The following is a 17,141-nucleotide window of genomic DNA, read 5'->3' on the forward strand; positions in this document are numbered from 1 at the left end:
CTAAGGCCACATTTGGTCGTGCCAACCCCTGGAAGAATCAGAGATGCCACATGAGGAACATCTGGGGGCACCATTTCCCTTGCGCCTTTGGCTCTGCTCCAGGCTCTCAGGCCTGTTCTGCAAGAACATCTTGAATCCTCAGTTCTTGTATCGATTCCTCTGCGGGTGCCCAGAAAGGATTAAAATCACTACTCTGCAGCAGGGCCTGCCGTGTGGCACAGGATCTGCCCTGGGCTTGATCATACATTTCCCTTTGCTTCTGGGTGACACCTAATTGATGAAGCAGCAAAAGTAGGATTAGAGAACCAGTGGCAAAAAATAGAAGGTTTTTTGTCATGGAGCTATAGCAGTGACTAGAAATTTGCCTTTGTATGTGATCAGACAGTCCTTCAAGGAAGTGGGAAGTAGGGCTGCTTGGTGCGTTCACAACCCAACAGGACAGAGTAAATGGCACTGCTCTCCCCACTCTCCACCCCTCCCCTGCTTTTTTCTCCTCCACGGCACTGACCCCCAGATATGGCATTGATGGCTTTCTCTGGCCTCTGTCTCCAGCACTAACAGGGACTTTGCCTTTTGTTCCATGCTCTGTCCTCTGCCTCTAGAACAAAGCCTGGCCCATAATAGGTGCTCAGTAAATATTTAGTAACTGGCTGATTGACAGTGCTAGAACTCACATTATGTCTTGTCTAGTCTTTTAGTTTATGCTTTTGAAGGAATTTCTAAAATAACGTAACAAAGCATATTCTCACCCCCCAGAAACCACACCTGTCAACATTGACCATATTTCCTTTCAGTCCTTTTTTTCTTATGTACCTTTTTTTACTTCATTAGTAATAAATCCACACACTCTTCTTTTTACTTCAAAGGAAATGAAAGGTTACAGATAAAGCTATGGTCCTTTTCCACTAACTCCTCTCTTCCCTGCTCCCCTGAGGTAACCATAATCACTTTTGTGCTCTTAAAATTTTGTTAGATAGCCTTCATTTCTGAAAGGCATAGGAAGAAGCTGGAGAAATCCTGAACCAGTGCCAAACTTTTGTATATTAAAAAAATTATTACCCAGTCTAATCTTTTTTTCAAAACGAGATTCAGAAAGTCCTGGATCAAATCACGTTGTCTTCTGAATATAAACTTACCTTTCCTTATGATTCATTCACTAAGTATTTATTGCCTACCTGCTGTGTGCTACAGCAGTGAGCAGATCACAGGAGAACCCCCACCCTCAGGTAGCTTACATTCCATGTGTGAGGTAGAGCAGGTACCAGTTGAGTGAGTAACACACAGCCTGTCAGATGGTGCTGAGTGGTGGGGTGAATGATAAAGTCAGGGAAAGTGATAGGGTGGGGGTGGGCGATCACAATTTTAGACAGGTGGTCAGGGAAGGCTTCACAGAGAGAGTGCCTATTGAACAGAGACCTGGAGGAGGGGAGGGTGGGAGCACTGCAGCTCTCTGAGGAAGACCATTTCAGGCAGAGGGAACAACAAGTGGAAGGGCCCTGAGGTGGAGGAGCACCTTGTGTGTATGGAAGAGAAGCGGGAAGCCAGTGGGGCTGGAACAGAGGGACTCAAAGGGAAAGCAGGAGGAGGGAAAGTACCAGAAGGATAGGACTCTGTGGGTCAGTACCAGAACCCCAAGTAGAGACTAATGGTTGCAGCAGTTGCAACCAGACATGGTTGAAAGGTAGAATCAATAGAATTTGCTGAAGGATTAGATGAGCAGCACGAGAAGAGGCAAATGTCAAGGATGACTCCAAGGTCTTTGACAAAAGAGACCACAGAATAGAATTGGCGCTCACCAACATGGGAAGCCTGCAGGGTGAGCAGGTTTTTAGGGAAGACCAGGAGTTTGATTTGGACATGTTAACATTTGAGATGTCTGTTTGACATCCACATGGAGTGTCTCGTCAGCAGTAGAATATACTTGCATTGAGTTGAGGAGATAGGTCCAGGCTAGAAATATAAATTTGGGAGTCATCAGTGTATAAATGGCCTATTTAGAGAAGTGAAATGGGCTGAGATCAATAAGGAAGTAAATGTCGATAGAGAAGAAAAGAGGCTTGAGGGCTGATGTCCCTCATAGTTAGAGGTCAAGGAGATGAGGAGCCAGTAAATGAGCCCAAGAAAGAGTAGCCAGAGCATTCAGGAGGAAACCAGGAACATGTGGTGTCTCAGAAGCCACATGAAGGAAGTGTTTCAAAGGTGAGCACGTGTGGTCAGGTAAGATGAGGATTGAGACTTGTCCACCTGAACAATATTGAGATCATAGGTTTAAGAGAAGATGAGAAGAGAGAAATTAGAGATGAGAATACATAACTCTTTCAAGGAGTTGTGCTGCAAAGGGGAACAGAGAAACTTGCCTGCTTTTCTCAGTCAGGTTTCTGCTCATAAAATTTGTCTCTAAAAATACTTCACCTAGCTGTTAGTAGAGAGGTGTGTACCTGGAACCTGGCATGCTCCTACTTGGCTGAGCATTGCACAGTAGTCCTTGGAGCCAGGCATGAGGTCTGCCTTTCATGCCTCTGTCCTGGCTGCCTAGCACTCGAAGACGGGGAGCTAAGCAACAGCAGCCGTGTCAGGGCCCAGCTGAGAAGGGGATGGCTGTGATGTGTAAAGACCCTGCGAGGCCTTCTTGGGTGTCTGAAATTTCATCTCTGTTCGTTTCTTTAAGGTGTCTCCTTGCTCTGTGTCCATTTTGAGAAATGTAAAATTTAGAAAGGCTTTGAGTGGGTTGGTTTGACCTGGTTCTGCCTTGGCTCAGGAGGATCAGTGAGAAGAGTGAGTCTGGGAGGGAGGTGGGGGTGAAGGTGGATGCAGAAATGCCCACCTCTGGGAACAGAGATTGTGAAGCCCCTGAATTTGCCCGTACTCTACCCTCGCTGAAGCCCTCAGAGTTACTGGCAACCTGTACCCTGTTGTTAGGGGCAAAGAAAGTGCGTCAGCCTGCTCACCTCTCTTCTTCCCCCACTTCCTGAGAGTTTAATTGGGAAGATAAAGAGTAGAAGAGGAGATCAGATTTTAGACCCTGTGATATCCATTTGAAGTCATATTTTCAATGCTAAAATGAATTCTGAAGAGAGAGAGGTATTCAGTTATCCTTACAGTTGACTCCCCAGGCACTGGTCCACCCCTGATGTGGGGATCTGAAGGCGTTGGCTGAGCCAGGAAGCCACACTTCCCGCCTCTTAGCGGCGAGGCCGCTGATTTACAGGAACACTCCCGAGGTGAAATGCAATGACTCACGGTCGGCAGTGCTTCAGCAGAGCACCACTGTTCACCAAAATGTCTGCAGAAAGGGGAAGTAATAGCTGACCGTATTTTCCAAATTGAACATTAGAGCACATGTGTACATTTGTTTACCTAGAAGTATAAATAATAAGGCAATGATGGTGTTTGTAGGAAGGCCTAATAATGGGGGAGGAGTTTGTATTAAATTAACTTGGCAGGATTGTGTGGTCATGGTCACGTTAATCCCAAAGCCCCAGCAAGGCCAGCCTCTTGGTAGACATGGGGGGAGGCTGGGGACTGACACCTGAAAGGGGCCCTCAACTTGGAGATCACGGGCTCATCCCGACCACAGCTTCTCGCTGCAGAGCTGACTGCCCGAGAGCCTCGCTTTGGTCTCTGCCAGCCCAGCCAGCTCTGAACTTGACCAACTCCCAGGTACACCTGATTCCTTGGTGGTGGTTTCTAGCAGCAGCCTCTGTGCCCTCTGGTCCTTGGAGAAATGGCCTCTTGGCACTGGTTTGCAGCCTGAATCTCTTCAAATGGAGCCTGAGGCTGTGCTGCCCACGTTCGTTAACATCTTCGCTTTCTCCCTAGATCATCTCTGAAAGTAGTGAAGGCAGCAGCCCAGGTCTTGAATACATTATGGCAATATCGGGACCTCCGGAGCATTTATAAAAAGGTAACTTACAAGAATAGCTCTGGCATAATTAGCATTCATCAGAGCACACATTCGTAATCATTTATTGTAATGAAATGTCATTATTCATTTTGAGAGGTTTCTTTTTCTCTCAACTCCACAGGATGGGTGGAATCAGAACCATTTTATTACACCTGTGTCGACGTTAGAGCGAGACCGATTCAAATCACATCCTTCCTTGTCTACCACCAACCAACAGATGTCACCCATCATTCAGTCAGGTCAGTGGGTAAACTCCACTCCTTGGTGAGAACATTTATGTGGCAGAACATTGTTTCCCAACCAGAGAAGATTGAACATAAGCTGATTAAGCCTGTCACCTCCAAACACTGAGGAGGAGAATTTGCTCTTTAAGTCGAACTGGGAATTACATGCTGTTATAAACAGCAAACCCACTTTCCTACTTCCATTTTAAAAGTTTATGTAACTTTATACCAACTGCAGTGCATGAAATCTATCCCAGGGCCCTCCATCCCATTCCCTCCCCCAAGATGTTGCTTTACTAGGTTTGCAAAGGGGCCCAAGAATCTGCATTTAACAAGCTGACCTGATGATGCAGATGCAGGAGAGTGGTGGAACACACTTCGAGAACCAGTAGGTTGTGCCTAAAAACGGCTGCACTACCTGCTTCCTGGCCATAAGTTTGGAATCTCTTCCAAAGTGATTTTTTGAGTTTTTTTAGTGAAAACTCTTAGAAACAGGGTCCTTTAGACATGATCTTTAGACCCACATCCTGGAAGAGCTAGGATCTCCTCCTGTACCTTCCTCCTTCAGTTAGACCTCCATCCCCTGGCTGCATTCCAGACCCCCAACATCCACAGGCCCTAGAGGTTGGTTTCCAGGAATTCCCTTTGATTTGTAAGTTGGGAATCTTGGCAACCACACTACCTGCTTATTGGTGGCCTTTAATATGGTAGGAAGAATATTTTGAGACTCAGACCAAATTTTTTTTTACATGTAAGGACTACCAAGCCAAGTCAGTCCTGTAAATTTAATTCTTAACTGAATGAAACAGGAAAAATAATAAATATCTTTTTTTATTTGGCTTTAAATTTCGCATTCTGACATATAAATATTATCTGTTGTATTCAACTGTGCTACTGCTGGCAGCCTTATTTCTCATGTGGACAAATGTGGCCAAAAAGACTAATATATGACCAGTGGTTCTTGCCACATAATTAGATGTCTCCACTTGTACTAGGAATTTTTAAAAATTATCTGTGGCTACTGCATATGCTGTATATTTATATCTTAGTTTTTAAATTATGAGTTGTTTTCTTCAAAGAGACCTATGCTTGGTTTTTGACATCCTTGCTGAGCTCTCCCGGGTGTCGCCTGAGGCTGTGTTTTATAAAAATGCTCAGAATCCGTTAGGGACTGAGGAATAGGGGTGCCAGGGGAAACAAGAGATTTGGCTGCTTAACAAAAGGCATTATGTACAGGCAAAAGAATGATTTCAGACAGATTAAGACATAGTTACTAAGCAATGAACTTGTTTTGAGGACTTCTTAAATATACACACTGGACAGTGTTGAGAAGCCCCGTCCAAGTTCCTAGGGACCTTTTTGGATTCTGTTCAGAGGTAGGATATAATTCACACTTGTTTCTGCAGTTATTCTGAGGGCTGATCATCCATCCTCAGCACTAGTGTGGTATCAGCTTATGGGCACAACTGATGCCTTGCTGATGTAATTGTGGGAGGCAGGCGGGCATGTTCTCTGTCCTCCTGCCTTCTAGAATGTAAGCAAGGTGAGTAGCACATAAACACTGCCTGTGTATGCTCACCTTTGTTTAACACCAGTAAGCCCACGTCAGTGAAGTGACTTTTTAGGGAAAAGGTTTCAGTGTCAGTCTTCCTCTGAAAGCATCAGGGCATGCAACCACTGGTGGCAAAGTTTGGGGGCTGTTGCTTTCAAGTGGATCAAGTGAGTAAGTGACCACTCTATTTATAATTAACTTTAATGCAAGCAAAATGATTTTTAGTGAGAAAAAGAAAAAAAACTTATACAGTGTTTTCCTTCTGTGCAAAAATGTCCCAAAGGAGACCTATGGATAGATGTGTTGTTATTCAGTGTTTGGCTCAAGTTGGAATAAAAAATCTTCTGGGCCCTGGTGAAGCCAGGCTTCTCAGCACCGTGAGCTTCTTGATGAGCCAGGCTTACTGAGTTTACATAATTTCCCTGACAGTAGATTACCCTAAAAAGAATTATAAATTTTATGGGCTGGGCACTCTTATTCCAACACATTTAGAGATGCAGATAATTTTGAAATAATTAGAAATCAAAACATGCCATAAAACATCTATGTACTGAAGAGCTGTACATAAAGGATAAGAGATGGGTGCTTTACAAGCAACTGAACTAAGACCATGAAGTAGCAGATGTAACTCTTGCGTGGCTACTAGGTTGTTATCACTCCCTCAGCTTCTAAGGCCCGATCAAGTCATTGGGGAAACCTGCATGATCTCTGCCTGCGCCTCTAACGGGGCGGCTGCACTTCAGCTCCCCAGGAAGCTTGGGTATTGACCACACTGATGCGCCACTGGCAGGCCTGCAGGCCGCGTTCCTACCCCAGGCTGGCTGCTCTTCAACTCACAGCGCTTCTAAGAGCTGATTTTTAGTGCCAGCTGCTTGGCACTTCTAATTATTGACCTTTGTTTTTCCAGAGAGGATTTTCCAGAGACACTGACAGTCTGCTTTCTGTTTCTTCTCCTCTTTCTCTCTCCCTCCTTCTTTTGCCTCTCCCTTCAGTTGGCAGCACCTCTTCCTCACCAGCACTGTTAGGAATCAGAGACCCTCGTTCTGAATACGATAGGACCCAGCCACCTATGCAGTATTACAATAGCCAAGGGGATGCCACACATAAAGGCCTGTACCCTGGTAAGACGCCAGTTGGGTGTGTGATCGAGTATCTCGAACAGCCACGTGCTTCCAGGCACTTGGCCAGTGGCTTGGGACGTAGCCCCCGCCTGCGTTGAGATGGTCCCCCAGCAGCAAACATTGTTCCGGTCTCTCTATTTCCTGCTTCGGGGCCGTTGCCTCTCCTGCTTGTTTTACACAGCCCTTTGCTCTTCCCTCCCTGCTTGAGCAGGGTCTCCCTCTGTGTTCCAGGGCATCAGAACCCTGAGCTCGGTGGTGCTCCTCAGGGCCACATCTCCTAGACTGGCTCAAACCTGAGAACGGAGATCAATTTCATTTACATTTTCATGGAAAAAGAATTTGAATGAATGACAAAATGTATAATGTGATTCTCCTGAGTCATTATTTTTTAAGAATAACGAACATAATGTTGCATAGTATTAGTATCTTTAAGTCCTATTCAGAAAGCTGTGCATATAGTTTATCTAAAGGATGCCAACCCAAACGGTTGCCGAGATTTCATATTGTCCCCATTCTCAACTATTGTGCAAATTATAACGACTCTTGATGTTTCAAATAAGGCAGTGTGAGCTACAAAAAAAAATGAGGCTCTTTTCTCCAAAAACCTATTTATTAAAAAGAAATAAATAAAAGCTGGTGGCAACTTAACAACTGCTGGGGGAGCAGTCTCAGTTGTGCTGTTGTCTTTGAAATTGTGATTTCACAGGACTGTTTACTAATCCACTATTGTTACTATGGCAATTAATAGCTCAGAAAATTGCAGATGCTACATTTCAAACACCAAGCTCTTTGCAAAGGAAAATCACATACAAACTGAAGTACATTGTTGCTTCAGATTTGGAGCAGCCTGCTTTATTTTAAAGATCGCCTCCTTAGCATGCACGCCCATCTGTATCTTCTTTGCTTGCTTCAATAAACTAATTTGCCTCAAGTGTGTTTCATTTTCCTCATTAAAAAAAATAAAAATCTTTGCTAGCCTTAACAATAATAGAAGGGTAACCAGTGACATCATCGGGAGTCTACTGTGGACTCTTGAAGACAACTGATTACCAGGTTCTTTTGTTTTAGAATGTACTTAATTATAGCAGATGCAAGACTGTGCCTCCATGTGGCCGGAACATGCCTGTGCCTGCTCTTCCCAGGACCTGGGATTTTGAATCAAAGCTGTTCTGAAGGCCTGGAGCTTGTTCTAATGTTTCCCTTCCCCATCTGACCCAGTGCTCTAGCTCATAGCCCTGGGAAAGGGATGTTCCTCAGCTCGGGGAGCAAGGCTGCTGTTCAGATCCAGCCAGGCCAGGGAAATCTTCTCAGGTATGAACAGCTCCCCACAGTGACCAGAGGTTGAGAAAGAACTCCTTTTACATGAGCTATGCCTTGGCATTGCTTTTCAGTGACACACACACATGGCCTATTTTTGCCATAGTCCTTAGCCCCTAATACCCCTGGGGTCAGCAGCAGCCAGACTAGATCCAGGGACCCCAGGCTGCTGACTGTCCGGCCTGTGCTGGCACGGAGGAAGGCAGGCCCCGTCAGGGACAGCACCAGCCCTAATGCAGGGAGCCCACACAGCCTAATGGACCGGAGTAATGAGCACTAGTTTTAATTTCCTAAAATATTTTCTTACAGGCTCCAGCAAACCTTCACCAATTTACATCAGTTCCTATTCCTCACCAGCAAGAGAACAAAATAGACGGCTGCAGGTGAATTTGCAATATCATTTTTACAGAAGGCTGATTAGCAGGGATCAACACAGTAAGGGGGGTCCGCGCCGGTTGACTTACCAGAGCTGGGCCAACACGGCAGGGGCCGAGGAGCTTTCCCTGGGGATCTTCGCTCCTCAGAAGCTCATCCGTGGTTTAAGCAAATCACTTTCACAGTAGCCTCATGCCCTTGAATATCCAAATCGGTGCTGCTGAGACCACCATGCCACTGATGGGAACCAGCTGAGAAGTCTTTAACTCCTATTCTTTGCCCAACGATTTCCTTTTCCCACCCTTTTTTTTTTTTTTTTCCCCTGTTAATCTTTGATATCTCTTCCATCCTCTGGGTGGGGAAAGGTTGGTAAGCACACTTCATTCTCTCGTCTCATTATTCTCTTTTTGTACACCTCATTCTCCATCTTCACGACTGCCTCCCCATCCAAGCCTCCATGGTTTGAGAACACTTGAGTCCGTGGCCGGGTCTCCATTAGTCTCAGAGGTCAAAGTGGACTCAGCCCTGCTGGGGTGGACCCCACTCTCTGTCAGCCTGGGGACTATTGTTTGTAACATTCAATCTCTGCTTTCATGGGGGGCCTAAAATTCGTTTTGGTCATTCCTGATGCTGTATTTACAGGGGTCATCTGATCTCTCCTCTTACCTTCCAATAACACATGAGCAACTGGGGTTTCCCAAAGAAGCCTGTATCCTGTCCTTCACATAAGGATGCTCTAAGACCTCCTTCCATTTCATCATCCTTTCTCTGTAGATGGGAGAAAAAGAACTTCCCAAGTTACTCATAATTTTTGCTGTGGTGTTTTGGTCAGGAGAAATAGCCTCAGAATCATAACTCTAACTTAAATTAAAAAGAGAATTCATAAAAAGAGAATTCAGCTCTGAAATCCTTATAATGTCAGAATGCATTTAGTTCCAGAACATGATGTTGATACCTATGTGATAAATTGGTAAGATCTTACTAAGTGGGGGGATTTGGGCATGATCAAGAGGAAAGACAGACATAAGAACCATGACAATTTTCCTCCAAACATATTTGAAGAAATTAATGTGAGGTGAGAGATAAGACAACACAAAAGGAAATGGGGCAGGGTGCCCTGTGTGGATGCCCACATGTGTTTCACCTTGCTTCCTTACAGATGGATTTATTAGCCCTGGCTTGGGGAAGTCTTTTCCTTAGCATTGTATTTTCTCACGTGTCTCTTCTAATTTTGTTACTCTCCTGCCTGGAGATTGCTTATTCCTTTAATAGTACAGCAGGGTTTCCAAAGTGTAACTCTTGTTCACCAAACCACATGTTTCTTTTAAAATTGAGAGATGGATTCAATCTTTATCTCTAAGGTAAATGTTTTTAAAGATGGTTCTGCAGTTATACAACTATCCAAAGCCAAAAATCCAACCTCCAACTAAATTCATAATGTGCTAATGGTTCCCTGGTGTCAAAGCAAAAATCAAAGCCATTGTTTCATTGGGCATGCCCAGGGAGCAGGACCCTCCACAGCAGAGCACAGAACTGGGCCTCAAGTAAGGAGGGAGATAGCCAAGGGTTATCTTGGGCTCTCCTGAGCCACTGACTTCTAGAGGCCTTAAGATAGGACTTGAGCAAACTCTGCCAGCCCACCTGCAAATGTAGTTTAAAATCCTTACAGAAACAACTTTGAGCCATAAGTTCACAAATATTGAGTACTGCTTTAAAAATATGACGGAAGCCCACATTAATTTTCCTTAAACATGTATTTCCAAAAATTGCTTTGATTTATTTGCTTTTTCATTTTGTCAACAGCATCAACAGCTGTATTATAGTCAAGATGACTCCAACAGAAAGAACTTTGATGCATACAGATTGTATTTGCAGTCTCCTCATAGCTATGAAGATCCTTATTTTGATGACCGAGTTCACTTTCCAGCTTCTACTGATTATTCAACACAGTATGGACTGAAATCGACCACAAATTATGTAGACTTTTATTCCACTAAACGACCTTCTTATAGAGCAGAACAGTATCCAGGGTCCCCAGACTCATGGGTGTAGCATCAAGATGCTCCGTCAAGGAACTCTTTCTTTCTAACCTTGTTTGGATTGAGATGAAAAGTCCGCCTTGCTGATTTGCTGATGAAATGTGAAAGTGAAATGGAAGGAACGAGTGAAGAGCATATTTTTTTCTTTTTTTGAGGAATTTTCAGGGAAGTGAGGAAACCTTTGGGAGAGAGGACTTTCTAAGCTCTATTTAGGTGTAGATCTAATTACTTGTAGATTCTGTAGTCTGGTGAAGGTGTGGGCGATGTGATGAGAGGTTTGAGAAATGGGTGTAATGAGATGGGGTATGTGTAGGTCAAATCAAATTAAAGATGATTTTTTTAATGTGAATAAAGTTATGTTCTGATAGTTTGTACAGAAAAAAATAAAATGGATGCCCTTCATGTTTTATTGCTATTACTAAATGTCAAGATTGTATGCTATTATGTCTTGTAAATTGCTTTTGTTGGTGTAAATATGGAAATGCCACATTGGTTAAGTGCCATCATTTGTAATGCAGTGTGTCATTTGAAAAGAGATTTGAAGACTCTGACAGCTTAAAAAACAAATGGGAAACCCAAGGAATTGTTAGCAATTAAAAATAAGCTACAACATCTTTTGTTTTCAAAATGAATAGTGTACCTTGGAAGCACAAAGTCCAGTCTGGTATAGCAGCGCCATGCCCATTCCCTGCCTCTTTCATAGGACACTTCACTGCCATTTTCTATGCACATGAAAGAAAAATAAATGTGGAAATTTCATCCTTGGAAATTTGTTCCCTGTTCTTTTTTCATTTTCTGTGTGTAATACAGAAACGCAGATTTAATAAATGTAAATCCAATGGTGTGTTGGAAACAGCTTAAATATAGCCAACTATTTTGGACTTTTCCTATAAGTTAATACACTTGGTGAGATAGACCATACCGAAGAATGAAGCTATGAACTTTCCTCGTCTTTACCTTAGTGTTTTTATTTCTTGGGATCTGTTTTTTTGTTTGTTTGTTTGTTTTGAGGAAGATTGGCCCTGAGCTAACATCTGTTGCCAATTATCCTCCTTTTTTAATTTTTTCTCCCCAAAGCCCCAAAAGGTAGTTGCATGTCGTAGTTGTACATCTTCTAGTTGCTCTATGTGGGACGCCACCTCAGCATGGCTTGATGAGCAGTGCATAGGTCTGCACCCAGGATCCGAATTGGCGAACCCCAGGCCGCTGAAGCAGAGCATGGACACTTAACCACTATCCCACCAGGCCGGCCCCATCTTGGGATCTGTTTTGAATCTAATGCACATTGGTGTTTTTTTCTGTTTTTTTCTCAGACCGCTGTATATATTTAACACCACTTTTCACCTAAGAGAAATTACATCTGGCAGCCTGGCGCTAACTAAATTGACAAAGACTCCTTTTGGCATCATTTTTAAGAACTCAATAACTGCATAAGAACAGTGGCTGGGCACTTATTCGTTGGCACCAATGTAGTAAACCAAAACAAATTCTAAATAAGTATTTTGCTGGGTAATTCCATGAGACACAATAATTCCTGTCTTAGAGACAGGGTGGGGGAAGCCACACATGCATGGTAGGCAGGGGTGCCAATAACATTGAGCAGCGTTACTTGTAAGCTTTCTCCATCTGTGGAGACAAGGGGCACCAGCCCCAGGAGGCCCAAAGTCCAAGGCTTTCCCAAGTCTCGCAGTTTCCACCCTAGATCTTACGTGGGAAACAACCCATATGGCAAGTCAAACCCAGGGGTGTTGGCTTAGCTCAGTATATCCTGCAAACGTGATACAAATCATAGATGAAAACGTGTGTGCTTGTATTTGTGGGTATATGGAAAGAGACCAAGAGAAAAGTGCTTTCCCTTGGTGAACAGTCTGCAGCCCAAGATTAGGATCCAAAGTGAAGTGGGAATCCGAGTATAAGCAGGGAGATTCCAAAAGTCTGCCAATAGGGGCCTTTCTGATGTGCAGGCTTTCTGAACAGATACCTGAGACAGCACCCACAGTCAGACTGCCCAGCTGCCCCGGCCTCCCGGCCCTGGCAGAGCTTAGGAAGCTCCTCTAGACACCAGAGGCTGCTGGATTTCCCCAAGAAACTGGCATCAGGCCTTTTGAGAGGTCTGGTATCCATTTGAACTTTGAATCACTGACTTCCCTGAACCTGATTATTTTTGTGTCTGGGTTAAAGGCCCTCCCTGGAGGAGTCAGGAATACAAGGGAACCTGCAGCTGGCCTGAGCTGATTGACAGTAACTGACTGTTGCTTTTAGTGACTTCATTAGTCTTTGGGGTAACTTAGTGGACCCAGGTCCCCCACTCTGACACGCAGCATTTCAAAACTGATCCAAATTTTGGAAAAAACTCACTTGGGCCTCCAGCCAGACCTCCTAATGGGGCCAGAAAGAGGCCTGTGGGTGAGGATTGGACAGAAGATCACGTGCCCTGTAAGGCTCTTCCCTGGTGACTGGAGAAAAGAAACTGCAGACAGAGGCTGAAAGATATAAAACTGCGTCATTTTTCAAAAAGCTGAGCCCACTATCCCTCCAAAGTATAGGAATAAAGAAGCTCTGCAAGAACAAAGCTGACTTTTTGTGGCTACCCTAGTGTTACCAAGTAGCATGCAGAATTCAGCCCTCAGGAAAAGGTCTGTGGTTCTGCTCAACACACTTCCCCCCTGACTGCACATTAGAATCACCTGGGCAGCTTTCATAACTAGGAGGGCCCCACCCCTGACCAATCAAAACCACAGGAGGTGGGGGTCTAGGCATCAGTATTCTTTTTTTTTTTTTTTTTTGGTGAGGAAGATTGTTGTTGAGCTAACATCTGTGCCAATCTTCCTCTATTTTGTATGTAGGATGCTGCCACAGCATGGCTTAATGAGCAGTGTGTAGGTCCACGCCTGGGATCTGAACCCGTTAACCCTGAGCCACCGAAGTGGAGTGCACAAACTTAAGTAGTATGCCACCGGGCCGGCCCCTAGACATCAGTATTCTTGAAAAGCAACCTGAGTGATTGCGATGTGCAATCAGGGTGAGAGCCACATGGCCCACACACCATTCCCCTCACTACTTGCCTGCCCTGTGACCTGAAAATTTAGTGGTTGGAGTTTGCCTGGAAGAGTGGTAGAGATTTGGAATGTTATAATTGAAATCTTAAACTTGGAATGTCAGAGGTGAAGTTTCTCTTCTTGCTGGAGTATATATCTTTTGCCTGTGCGTGCTTGCTTAAACTTATGTGCTTTGAGGCCATGGACGTTTCTTGAGTATCAGAAATGCTGACCTCATAGACCCATTAATTAATCCTTGGCCAATATTTGGTTGTCCACATGGTTACCAATTCCTGCAGTGAAATACCAACAGTTCACTTTATGGAGCACTCACTATGTGCTATGAGTTATCACATACATTATCATTTATCTGCCACAGTGAATGTATGAAATCTGTACTAATATCACATTTTACAGATCCTGAAGCAAACTTGGAGAGTAACTTGCTAAAGATGACATAGCGACTAAGTGGCCAAGGTAAGGTTAGTTAACACTACAGTCTATCTTAACTATGATGCCAGTGTTTTTAAAATTCAGTAGTTTGAATTATAACTGAACCATCATTTACTGAAACTTTTTCATCATTGTCTTTAATTTGCCAAAGGAAACTATCACTACTCTAAAATAAAACCTATCGTCACTTGCCATAAGTAAAAGATAACCATAAAAATGAACATTTAACTAATAAACATACAAATGTCCGTGTACCACCAAAATTCATTGTCTACCACCACTGGTGTTACATAAACCTCATTTGGGGAAACTTGGGTCCCAATCATTCTAATGTGTATGATGATTTAGGTTGGGCTAAGAACTCCCTTTAAAAGAACTTGTGAGCCATGTCTATGAACATAAGCCATTTAAAACAAAATCTGCCACTAGGTGACCCTCTGGTTTTAAAGGTATCATTCAGTGATACCTTTAGAGGAACAGGATCGAAATCCATTGGACGATGGTTTTATTTCCACGTCAAAACAGATTATAAGGAAAAAATATTTGTCAACTTGACCATTGCTATTCACTTATTGGATTTTTAAAAAACTGTTTATAACAGCATTATTCATAATAGCCAAAAACTGGAAACAATCCAAATCTCCAACAGGAGAATGGATCAACAAATTGTGGTATATTCACTTAATGGAATATCAGTCAGCAATAAAAAAGAATGAGCCACAGATACAATAACAGATGATTCTCTTTCAAGGCAGAAATCATCTATGGTGATAAAAATCAGAACCATTGTTGCCTATGGGGGTGGGTATTGACTAGGGAACTTTTTGAGATGTTGGAAATGTTCTATATCTTAATTGGGGTGCTTCTTACACGGGTGTATACTGTGGGAGATCAAAATTTGGCCACCCTGAAATATATCTCTTTACCTTGATTGTTTTCTCTGAAGGACATTTGACCTCCCCCACTAACTGCCTAAAGAATTTGACATGGTGGCTCCTTCCTGGAACAGATCTTCTATCATGATGGCTGTAAAGATAATGTAGGATAGAGGTTACAATAGCAAAGGCACCAAGCCTCTTTTATCAAAAACTCTGTCTCTCCCTGACCACATTATCTATAGATGACCCCAAAAAGAATTGTCCTCCTGCCCTCCGAAGTCCCAGGCCACTACCCACCCCCAACACGCTCCTCGCCTTTAGCTGCAATACTTAAGCAAGCAGCTTAGACAGAGGGACGAGTTGCTCATTTCTGAGTTTCTCCCATGTATACATGTTATTAAACTTGGTATTATTTTCTCCTGCTAACCTGTCTTGTTAATTATTTGGCCAGCCAGAAGAACCTTAAGGGAAAGGGCAGAGGGAGATTCTCCCTGTTCCCCCGACAATACATTTATCAAAAGTCATCAAAATGTACACATAAGACCTGTGCATTTCACCATATATAAAATTTACTCCAATAAAAAAATTAACACTTACTTCAAAAGGCACTAAAGAAATATGTGATGACGTTGTCTGAGACTTAGTTTTATGACCTAGAATCAAAGTTATGATTACTAGTCTCCCCTAAGTTGAGAAAAATCCAATTTATATATTTCAAACCTTACAAACATCCACTTACAGTGGTTCCTCAAACAAAATATTTTAGCACAAAATTCTTTGTAGTTATATACACAAGTCTATTCAAAAGCTGACAGCTTACCAAAGTTAAATTTAAGCAGAATTCAAGAAAATATATATTTGAAAAGCACTATATGGGACTGTCCTTATTAATGAGCTGTGATTACACAGATTTATGAGTGTGTTGACAAGAAAGTAAGGTGAAAAGTAAAACTCAGGCTCATGTTTAAACATGTTGCCGAGAGAGAAGTGTGTTGCCCCTTTTACCTAATGATCCAAAGAGATGTGTAAATAAACCCTCACCCACCTCAGTGCTACCCAAGCCACAGGGAAGGAGTGTGGGAGAGGAGCCCTTTCAGCAAAGTACCAGAGAGGTGTTAGCAGGAAAACAAACAGGTCGGTGAAATCAGAGGCAGAGCAGCTAATAGGATTTTTTAACTCTACAAATGCAGGTCAGACTTTGAATGCAAAGAGGATCTTTGCTGTAGGTCAAGGAAATCCTTGCAGGAGAGGAAACAAACCATCTTACTCTTAATTAGTGTGCAACTGGGGAGAGAGCTGCAAGAGAGCAAAGGATGCAAACCATGTTTGGAATTCCACAGGGCAGTTTCCACCCTGATGGACAGCTGCCCTTTGCTGGCCTGTGCCAGGGACTGAGCTGGGCCTCAGAGACCAGGTGCAGCAAGGCGCTGCCACCCATACAGAGCAATGCTTCTCAGCTGGTACTTCTCAGTTCTGCCCCACTTGAGATCTTGACTTTTGTCTCCAGCCTTACCCTTGTGACAGCAGTTTCCTGTTATTCACTCACGTGATGGCTTGACTTGATTCCCTGTATTTATGAATGCACTTATTCAGGACAATCCTTCAAGGCTGCAGACACAAAAAGGAAATTATTAGCAAGCAAATTATGACTTGAATTGTATCTGTTTTAGTGCCTTTCCCTGTTTTTATGTCAGCAGCTTCGCTGGAAGCAGCTGGCATGTCCTCTAAGTGGCTGTTTGTGCCTATTGCTGTTGCCTAATTCTAACTCAAAATCACTAAAAAGCATTTTGTGCTGTCGTAATCGTTTGCATCAGCCATAACTAGCTCTTTCATTATTAAAGCCCCATCCAACGGTTGGGGGAATTTTGATAAAGACTTCGTATTTCAGTGGGCTATTTCACCCACCATTCACGTCCCAGTCATTCCAGAGCTGACCAACGCATTATTTTGTAAAATAAAATTAAACACACCTTGTGCTGGGTCAAAGGCGTAATTCCAAAATCAGTGGGAAAATATCCAAATCTTCCTTCAGAAAACTCTTATAACTGTTCATTTGTTCCCCAAAAGGCAACACCCCTGAAATTTGCCTTTATTGGCTGGCAATGAAATGTAATGTGTTGGCTCCAACACCTTAATGAGCTGCCATCCACTGAGTGCTAATCTAATAAAACGATTTCAGGGCGGATGACGCCCCTCTAGGGTCTCTCTTCAAGGGTTCTTCAGAGTCACTGGCTGTCCTA

At 43.4% G+C, this 17,141-nt stretch overlaps 1 protein-coding gene across 11 annotated transcripts in view; it reads left to right on the forward strand.

Annotated features, from left to right (window-relative positions):
* Positions 1–11,301, forward strand: part of PKP4 (plakophilin 4) — a 242,056-nt gene extending 230,755 nt beyond the window's left edge. For 7 of the 11 annotated variants that reach the window (XM_058549019.1, XM_058549020.1, XM_058549016.1 and 4 more), the window contains 5 exons: positions 3,820–3,904; positions 4,026–4,143; positions 6,673–6,801; positions 8,428–8,501; positions 10,297–11,301. In XM_058549019.1, coding sequence (XP_058405002.1) covers positions 3,820–3,904; positions 4,026–4,143; positions 6,673–6,801; positions 8,428–8,501; positions 10,297–10,545 — 655 coding nt within the window. In that variant the 3' untranslated portion in view covers positions 10,546–11,301. Of the gene's footprint in view, positions 1–3,819; positions 3,905–4,025; positions 4,144–6,672; positions 6,802–8,427; positions 8,502–10,296 lie in introns of those variants that run through there. The other 4 variants (XM_058549021.1, XM_058549022.1, XM_058549023.1 and 1 more) reach the window with 3 other exon arrangements.
* The last annotated feature ends 5,840 nt before the right edge of the window (positions 11,302–17,141 follow it).

The sequence above is a fragment of the Diceros bicornis genome, chromosome 10 (genome assembly GCF_020826845.1).
Source record: "Diceros bicornis minor isolate mBicDic1 chromosome 10, mDicBic1.mat.cur, whole genome shotgun sequence".
Classification (NCBI taxonomy): domain Eukaryota; kingdom Metazoa; phylum Chordata; class Mammalia; order Perissodactyla; family Rhinocerotidae; genus Diceros; species Diceros bicornis.